Below are 9,509 nucleotides of genomic sequence, written 5' to 3'. Positions count from 1 at the left end.
GTTTTTTTGATTTTTTTTTTTTTTTTTTTTTTTGGGCTCCCCTTCTGTCGGTGAGAGCAAGAGCTGTGGGTCTGAGCTCGGGCTCTGGCCGGGCGTTTCACACCCATCCATCAGCTGAACTTTGCTGCTTTTCTTTTTCTCAGTTTCTCACCAAACCTAATGCTGCCTTTTTTTTCCCTGACCAGGTTCTGACATCTCTCCCCAGAGGGTGACTCTGTACATAGAAAGAAAACAACCAACTGCTGCACTAATGTGGGAAAATGGTTCATCTTGTTTACTGTCTCAGCTCAAGCGACAGAACTTCATGTACTACTGCTTATATTCTGGACTTATTTTGGACCAGCAACTGTCAGCTGGAATATTCTTTGGAAGAGGGAATGTGTTCAGGGGTACCTTCTTCAGGGTGTCTTTTTTGTTTGTGCGTGTTGTTTTTTGTTTTCTTTTTAAGTGCAGACTTAACTTACATGGTTCTTCTTTCTGGGTGTCTCAAAGGCTGCTACAGTCTAAGCTTAAAGTCAGACTCCTTTTTCTGAACCCTGAAGAAGAGAAATCATGGTATTTTAACACGGAACCAAAGCTCACTTGAAACAAACCAGCTCTAATTTGTTTGTTGGGGAAAGCAAAGGGCTGCTGTGGCGCTGCCGGTGTCGCTGTGCCGGGGGCCCGGGAGGCTGGATTCCTGGTGCTGAGGAGTTGTGGATATTGTCACTTGGGAATACTGGATCGTGGATCATGTCGTAGTGTAAATGCCTGTACGGTGTGTGTAACCGCGGGGGCACCGCGGGGTGACACAACCCAGGGACCCTCCCTGGAGTGGGGGGGGCTGGGTGCTCTTGGGGGGCCGGGAGCCCCTTCCTGGCTCCGGGCAGCATTTTTGGGGGGGCACAGGAGCAGCGTCCCCCTTTGTGTGCTCAGAATGAAGCGTGTTTTGGCAGCAGGTGACTGTCTGGGAGGGGGATCCCAATCCCCCACCTCTCCCCTCCGCCTGCCCCTCGCACGGGGTCGTCCCGGGCACAACCAGGTCCCCCTGCACTCGTGCTGTGGTGAACACTATGGGATGTCGTCATTAACCTGGCGCTGGGAGGCCGCGTGACGAAGATTTAACAGATGGGCATGTTTAATTTGTTTCCTCTGTACCCCCCATACTGTAAATAGTTTAGTTGTTTGTTTTGGTTTTTTTCTTTTGTTTTTAAAAAAAAAAGCTGTATGTGGGGAGAGGGGCTGGGAGGGGGGTGACGTTCCTTTGCATGACGCGGTGGGTTATCGCTCTAGGCATGTGTCCCTTTTTTGGTTGGTAGGGAATTTTGTCGAAAAAAAGCACCTTGATGACTGAACCCCTTACATAGCTAGAATTTTTTTAGTTCCGCGTTGACCTAGGTTACTGTAAAAGCTTGGATTTATTTTTGTAGGACTTTATTGCTAAGAATTAGACGATAGCAGTGGGGCTGCTCTTTGGAGTAATGTAAATTGTAATTATAATAAACATGTACATGTTTCATGTTGCCCTCCTGCTTGGTTCTGTGTGTAGCTTGGTTCCATTGGCTCCTACAACGTGTTGGCTGCCTGTTCCTCACAGGGCTCACAGGAAACCGTGCTGCAGAGTTCTGCCCTGGCTGGGGAGAGAGAGTTACACCGTGTTTGAAATGGGCTTAAAAACCCAAATCCAGGCACTGACCCCCCATCACCTGTTTGCTCCTGCTGTTGCTGTCACCCTGAGCTGCCCTCCCTGTGCCTGCCCGGCGCAGCCCGGCCCTGGGAAGGAGACAAACAGCTCCTGTAGCTCCAGAGCTGCAGCCCAAGGACTGATAAACGGAACAACAGCCCCTTCCAGCACCTCCCTCCCCGCGGCTGCTCCAGCTCAGCCCTCCCGCAGCAGGACAGCGCGGTGCCGCAGCCTTCCCGGCCTTGGTGCCTGAGCCACGCTCTGCCCCCACACTCTGCCCCCCTCTGCAGTGTGGGGGTGTCCCAGGGAGGGGATGGGAACACTTCCAGCCCTGGCCGTGCTGCTGCCAGCTGGGTCTGGTGTTATAATACCTGTAAGAGCGGGTGGTGGTAGCAGAGGTGGGAGCTGCTTTCAAGGGCTGGGTGGATGGGAAGAGGGAAAGGGAGGCTTCTCTTGGGGGGGAAAGGCAGCACAACCCCTGAAGCCACCACCTGTCCCCTTCCCTGGGGGCACAGATGGGGTGGACAGAGCCTTTTATTGCTGAGGGGTTGTGTTGAAGAGAAATGAAGGAAAAAAAATACACTTTTTAATGTGGAAGTGGGTGCTGGGGGGGGTAGTGCCCACCTCGGGCAGCAAGAGGGGGCTGTGTCTCAGAGCAGCTCCTGCCTGTGACCCCCCAGGACCAGCCCTGGCCCCAGAGCGTGTCCTGCTGTCCCCAGAGCACTGTCCCAAGTACCCATCCCAAACATTGTTCCCAGCCCCTGGGGGCTGGTTCTGAAGCAGCTCGGGGCAGGGGTTGGCTCCTGCTGCCTCCACGTTTATCTATTTCTAAGTTTATTACATCCCACACAGCCATGGCCACAGCAATGGGAGGCACAGCACATCCTGCCCCACTCAGTGCTGCTCTCAGAAGGGGCTGAGGTTAAGTTAACCAAGTTAACAGCACCCAGTTAAACCCAGCTGCAGGCGGGGGAGCAGAGCGTTAGGGTTGGGCTGTGCTCTCTGGGCCATCCCTGTCCTCAGTTTTAGCATTTGTAGGTCCCCCAGGGGGAAATCTCACCAGCAGCGCTTTATTGTGCCCCGGGGGGTTAAAGGTGCAGAGGGCAGGCAGGGAAGGAAAAGCAGAATTCCCTATTTGTCATGTTCTGGTGAGGCCACCACACAACCCCCCAGAAGCTACTTAATAAAAAAAAACCAAGCTACAAAGGGAGAAACTAACAAGTGAGAGAAGGTGGGAGAGAATCATTAAATAAACCAAAGTGTCCCAGGAAAAAAATGCAAATAAAGTCTTTGTCCTTTAATGGGTCACCACTGCCGGGCTGCAGCCAACCAAATCACCCCGGGAATTATAATCCAAGGAACAGAGAGATACCTTTAAAATAACGGCTTTAAAAAAAAAACAACTCAGTAGGTTTTTATTGTAGGTCTGGAGGGGCACAGGCTGGGGCGGGGGGTGCCTCCCCCTGCACAGAGCAACCCCGCACTCCAATTAAAAAGCAGCAGCTGAGCCGAGGAGCGAGATCCATCATGATGTTTTCTTCTGTTTTTTCTTTTCATTTTCTTCCTTTTCTTTTTCAATTTCAGCCACGTACTTCTCGATTTCTTCAGGGTTTAGGATCTGAAACAGAGACAGGGGTGACCCTCCGGATACCGACACAACTAGTTGTGACATGGGCAGGGAGTTGAACTGGAGTTTATCCAGGTACCTCCTGCAGCCACAAGAACGTTCCTTCAGTAACAAGGAATATCCCAGAGGGAACAGCAGCAGCGGGAGGGACCCGCGGGGGCAGCAGGGACAGGGACAGGGAGCCCAGCCCTTACCTTCAGTGGCTGCTCCCGCCTCATCACCGCCAGCTCGATGTTCTTCCCCCCGGACTGCACAACCTTAACAGGAGGCAGACACGGTCATTAGCAGCATCTCCACTAATTGAATTCTAACAAACCCCTTCCAGGTCGTCTTAGAAGAGTTGGGGAGTATTTCACTCATCAGCTCTAAGCTCATGGGACCCCCAAAGACAAGGCTCTCCCTGGGCAGCGCCTCCCCCACCCCTCACCTGGGGCACCTTCTGAGCCCTAAGTTCAGTGCAACAGTGAAATATTCTGCATGTGGCTCAGCACATCTTTGGTGCGTTTGTTTTCATGCCCAGAACTGAAGTCTGTTTTCCTTCCCAGAGAGAATTTCTTCTGTGTGAGCTACAGAAACTGTTCCTGAATTACTCTGAACCTCAAAGTCAACCCCAGCCCTCACCAACCCCCTCCCACAGATCACACAATCACTCAGGTTGGAAAAGACCCTTGGGATGATTGAGTCCAACCACCAACCCCTACACCGTATCCCCCAACACCGCATCTAACGACTCTTCAACACACTCAGGGATGGGGACTCAACCCCCTCCCTGGGCAGCCCCTTCCACCCTCTCCCCGTGTGTCCCTGTGACAGGAGGGGAGCTTTTCCTGCGCCCCCGTCGCAGCGCGAATCCAGAGGCAGTGAGAAGCCCCAGGAGGGCTGGGAGCCAGACCCACCTCCAGGAGAGCCTTGATGACGAGTTTAATGGTGAGATCATCCGTCTCGATGGCCTCGTCAGTGTAGTTCTTCTCCAGGAATTCCCGCACGGATTTGGCTCCCCTGCCAATGGCATTAGCCTGGGAACAGAGGGAGGTAACGAATGGCAGTTTGGAAAATGCTTCATTTAGAGAACAAGCAAGAAATAAGAGTTGTGCAAATCACAGAATGGTACGGGGCTGGAAGGGACCTCTGGAGATCATCTCCTCCAAACCTCTGCCAGAGCAGGTCCCACAGGAACGTGTCCAGGTGGGTTTGAATGTCTCCAGAGAAGGAGACTCCACCACCTCCCTGGGCAGCCTCTGCCAGGGCTCTGCCACCCTCACAGCAAAGAAGTTCCTGCTCACGTTTAGATGGAACTTCTTATGTTCCAGTTTGTGCCCATTTCCTCTTGTCCTGTCCCTGGGCACCACTGAAAAAAGACTGGCCCCATCCTCCTGACACCCACCCTTTCAGTATTTACAGGCGTTGATCAGATCCCCCCTCAGCCTTCTCTTCTCCAGACTAAACAGACCCAAGTCCCTCAGCCTCTCCTTGTACAAGAGATGCTCCAGGCCCCTCAGCATCTTTGTCCCCTCTCCAGCAGTTCCCTGTCCTTCTGGAACTGGGGAGCCCAGAACTGGTCCCAGTGCTCCAGCTGGGGCCTCCCCAGGGCAGAGCAGAGGGGCAGGATGACCTCCCTCCACCTGCTGCTTACACTCCTCCTGATGACCCCCAGGATGCCACTGGCCTTCTTGGCCACAAGTGCCCACTGCTGGCCCATGGGCATCCTGTTGTCCACCAGGACTCCCAGGTCTTTTCCCTCAGAGCTGCTCTCCAGCAGGTCACCCCCAGCCTGTACTGATCCACGGGGTGCAAATACACAATCTGAAACCATTTTGGGATCACCACGTATTTTTCAGGAGACTGAACATGTCCCTCCCACATGTCACACAGACAGCTGTCAGGGACAGGTGGTGGGTTGGGTTTTTTTGGTGGGGGAGAAAACGGGACAAGCTTTCCTGAGTGAAGCTGCACTGCAGGCTGCCATGCCCAGGAAACGTGCTGGGGAAGGATTTGTGCAGCTGTGAGCCAGCACCATCTGGGCAGCGAGATCCCCTTTCCACACCAGCCCCTCCCTCGAGGAGACCTGAACTCACAAACACCTCCCTGCATCCCCCCGGGGAGAGGAGCTCACCTTCCAGGCGTGGTAGGTGCCGGAGGGGTCGGTCTGGTACAGCCGCGGGGTCCCGTCGAAGTCAAACCCCACGATGAGAGCGGAGATGCCGAAGGGCCTGCGCCCGTTGCTCTGTGTGTATCTCTGCACAGAAAGAGGAGAGGCTTGTTTCAGCAGCAGTTTTTAGGGCAGAAAACACACTCTAGAAGTTACAACCAGAGAAGCCACCAGGAATATTTTTAGCGGGCTCTTTTATCACCCAAACACGAAGTCACAAACCAAGGATTTGTAACAAATCCATCAGAAATCACAGAAAGAGGCTCCAGGAAAGCCAGTGTCCCAGCCCTCCCGCTGCCTCCTCGCCCAGCAGCAGCCCCGGGAAGGGGGAGGCCGGGCACCAGCAGGGTCCCCGCAGCACCAACGCCCTGTGACACTCGTGGGTTTTAAGTTTTAAAGAAATGGTCAGTGTCCCAGGACAAGACACGCAGACGTGAGGTTACTGTAGAGGAAAAAGCTGAAACTTTGGGAAGTGCTGTCCTGCTCTGGTGGGTGAGGGATTATTACAGAGTGACACTATTATCACCAGAGTGACACTATTATCACCGTCACTGCACCGACACGTCTGCACACAAGTAAATTAGACTTTTTCTAGTCCCCACTAGTTTCTGAAAATCACTTTAATACACTGGCAAATGAATAATTTTATCACAGAATGCAGATGGGCATACTTTGACCCCGCACTTCCATTTTAAATTCATGAATATCAGCTGTAAATCTGTTAAATCCTGCAGTGATTTGCTCCCCTCGCAGCCCTCCCTGCAGCGGCTCGGTGGGAGGGAAAAGGGACAGGAGCAACCAAGATGTTTCAACAGGAACAGCCCCATCCTTCCGAGGGTGAAGTGGAGCTGCAGATCAGCAGCGTGTTCCTGATGGTATCACGAACGGAGTTACGCAGCCCTTACAAGTACTAATTAATTTCTTCATCACTGGGAAGAAAACCAAATGGTGATCAATCCTCCTTTCCCATTACTACACCCCTATCTCCAGTAAACACCCGCAATGTGGTCTGTTAATGCTGATTTTGACCATCTGAGTAGAAGAAGACCAGACCAGAGGTTTGACACAGGGGAGGTGTGTGAGGTACCTGTTTGAGGCTGGCGATGTAGCGCGTGATGTACTCCACCGTGACCGGATCCTCCACCGTCAGCCGGTGGCTCTGACACTCCACCCGCGCCCGGTTTATAACGATCCTGGCATCAGCTGTCAGCCCTGAAACGACAGCCTACTCTCAGAAATACTCAAAAATGAGCACCACCCTTAAAAAAAAAAAAACCACTGAGGTACCTGTTTGAGGCTGGCGATGTAGCGCGTGATGTACTCCACCGTGACCGGATCCTCCACCGTCAGCCGGTGGCTCTGACACTCCACCCGCGCCCGGTTTATAACGATCCTGGCATCAGCTGTCAGCCCTGAAAAAACATTTAAAAGAAACTTATTTCTTGTATCTTATGATGCCATTTTCAATTTACAGCCTTGTTTCTGGTAGAGAACTTTTCTCCAAGGCTGTGAGCCCACCCACACGTACCACAGCCCTCAGCTGGGGCAGCAAAGCAGCACACCGACGCTGAAATCCACTGGTTTTGCTGGTTAAATCAGCTCCAACACTGACACAAGGATTCTAAATTACTTGGAGAGAGGAGAAACCTTCTAGAATACATCTTCTCTCCATTCACGTCTTTTTTTTTTTAAACTTTCACACCTCCTTTCAAGCTTTGAACAATGGAAACTAAGGCATTTGGACAAGGAAGAATGTGGAATTAGAATATTTACAATCCAGAGCTGTCCATTCAAAAAGAGTCTTCTGAACTAGAACGGAGGAGATTTTTCTTTGGTTTATGCAAGACTGCAAAATGTAGCTTTTTTGGCTTGATGCATGTGGGAAAAGGTCCCCATAACTGACAAATGTCTCTTATACACCTGTAATATGTATTAATAATAGGTATATTATATATAATATATTAAATTTTAAATAATTTAATTTTAAATACATAAAATATCTGAACTAAATATATATAGTAAATAAGCATATACGTCTATACAGATTTAAAGAGGTGCCAATAAGAGTTTTCATCCTCACATTGAGCCTAGAGGACCTCAGTAACTTTAACGTGTGTTTCCTCTCACCAGACCACTGGCTCTCTCTGTATTTATCCATACAGTAGGCAACTCTGATTTAAAAAAGAATAAGCAATGGTGGAAATACACTCCTTCCCCACAGTCCTCGGCCAGTTCTGCTCATTATTTTATGTTCTCAGAACCCAGAAACATACCCGAAGGTGCCCCAATAACTGCCAACCCCCCCGAAGGGCTCAGGTACCTGCAAAAGCCATGCAGACATTGTCGTCCAGGGCACAGATCTTCCGCACGGTTCTTTCATCCTGAAGTTTTGCCACAGACTTCTTTTCCACACCAAGCACAACAATGTCCTTCCCTCTCACTCCAACCTTCAGCACATTAAAAGAAGAAGAAGAAAAAAGTTAAGCTAGGACCCAAAACCCCAGTAGTTGCAGACTTCACATGGTGGAAATACACTCCTTCCCCACAGTCCTCGGCCAGTTCTGCTCATTATTTTATGTTCTCAGAACCCAGAAACATACCCGAAGGTGCCCCAATAACTGCCAACCCCCCCGAAGGGCTCAGGTACCTGCAAAAGCCATGCAGACATTGTCGTCCAGGGCACAGATCTTCCGCACGGTTCTTTCATCCTGAAGTTTTGCCACAGACTTCTTTTCCACACCAAGCACAACAATGTCCTTCCCTCTCACTCCAACCTTCAGCACATTAAAAGAAGAAGAAGAAAAAAGTTAAGCTAGGACCCAAAACCCCAGTAGTTGCAGACTTCACTGAAATGAGTAGGAAAAAACAAACACAAAAACCTCACGTTGTAAATATTTTTTCAACTTGAAGTCAGTACTTTATTTCCTATTGCCCCAACCTGGAGAGAGAACTGATGTAACAGAAATTGCGTTAAGATTCCAGGGTGCAGTTTCATAATCATCTTACACTAATTTAAATCCACGTGGCTCCCAAGAGATAGATATTCCCACTCCTCTTACCAGCTGTGTTTCCCCAACACCAGCACTGGCCCTTCCGCAGCCACAGAAGCGGGATCAACAACAAAACCTCCTCTGCAATGAGTCCACGGGGACTGCTCCGCTCAGAGCTGAAGATCAGACCAAGTGAAGCCGAGCAGCAGCCTGCCCCTGCCCGTCCCTTGCTGCCTTCATGTCCTAATTCACACTTTGAATATACATTTTCCAACAGCAGGGAGGAGAAGACAGTTGGCCTTTCACACTCATTCCCACTGCTTCTCCTAGGGTGAGGGAATGGCTGGTTCTTAGGGGGTGGCCCTGCTGTCAGTGTGGGACGGGTGCTGCCGAAACCACGGAGCTCACCCGACAAGGGATGAGGCAGACGCAGATTGTATTGCCCGTTAGCTCTGATTTTGCAGTGCTTTTAATTTTTAGGGAAAAAAAAAAGAAAAAAGAAAGAAGAAAAAAAAAAGAAAAAAGAAAGAAAGAAAAAAAAAAAGAAAAAAGAAGGGCCTATTTGGCACTAAGTCTTGTTACATTTATTCCCACTTCCAAAGGCAGTAAATTTTCTTCCAGGATTTGTGTTATTTGGGAATTCATACGTGGGGGTTTTTATTCTCTACCAAACGAAGAAGCCCTTCGTTGAGCAAATGCCCCGGCAGAGGAGCCGGGAAGCCGCTTCTCCCGACCCCTCTCCCGGTGCCCCGGGACCCGCTCCCGAGCGAGCGGCCGGGGGGCACGGCTGTCCCTCGGGGGGACGGACACCGGGGGCCCTGCCGAGGCTCCGGCACCCACCGCTGCTGGGCCTCAACCCACAAAACCCCCGAAATTCCCCCCAAAACCCACGGTAACGGCCCGAAACGGAGCCCGAGCTCCGCAGGCATCTCGCCGCCCGCCGCGAGGAGCGCGCCGCGGCTGCAGAGCCGTACCCAGCCCGGACACCGCCGCTGCGGCCCCGGGGCCCCCCTCCGGCAGCGGGGAGGCTTCCCGCGGGGTGACGGGCGACCCCTCGCCGCCAGCCCGGCCCCGCTCCTG

At 51.6% G+C, this 9,509-nt stretch overlaps 1 protein-coding gene across 1 annotated transcript in view; it reads right to left on the bottom strand.

Moving 5' to 3' along the window:
- Nucleotides 1-3,032: 3,032 nt before the first annotated feature.
- The window catches only part of LOC106895544 (proteasome subunit alpha type-7-like), a 7,184-nt gene continuing 707 nt past the window's right edge, over nt 3,033-9,509 (bottom strand). The window contains exons 2-9 of the mRNA XM_014954984.1: nt 9,321-9,506; nt 8,087-8,213; nt 7,760-7,903; nt 6,727-6,851; nt 5,404-5,526; nt 4,187-4,306; nt 3,485-3,547; nt 3,033-3,281 (exon numbers count right to left, since the gene is read on the bottom strand). Coding sequence (XP_014810470.1) covers nt 3,189-3,281; nt 3,485-3,547; nt 4,187-4,306; nt 5,404-5,526; nt 6,727-6,851; nt 7,760-7,903; nt 8,087-8,213; nt 9,321-9,506 — 981 coding nt within the window. The 3' untranslated portion in view covers nt 3,033-3,188. The remainder of the gene's footprint in view (nt 3,282-3,484; nt 3,548-4,186; nt 4,307-5,403; nt 5,527-6,726; nt 6,852-7,759; nt 7,904-8,086; nt 8,214-9,320; nt 9,507-9,509) is intronic.

The sequence above is a fragment of the Calidris pugnax genome, unplaced genomic scaffold (assembly GCF_001431845.1).
Source record: "Calidris pugnax isolate Ruff unplaced genomic scaffold, ASM143184v1 scaffold50, whole genome shotgun sequence".
NCBI classification, from domain to species: domain Eukaryota; kingdom Metazoa; phylum Chordata; class Aves; order Charadriiformes; family Scolopacidae; genus Calidris; species Calidris pugnax.
This window is presented reverse-complemented; position numbering and strand designations above follow the sequence as displayed.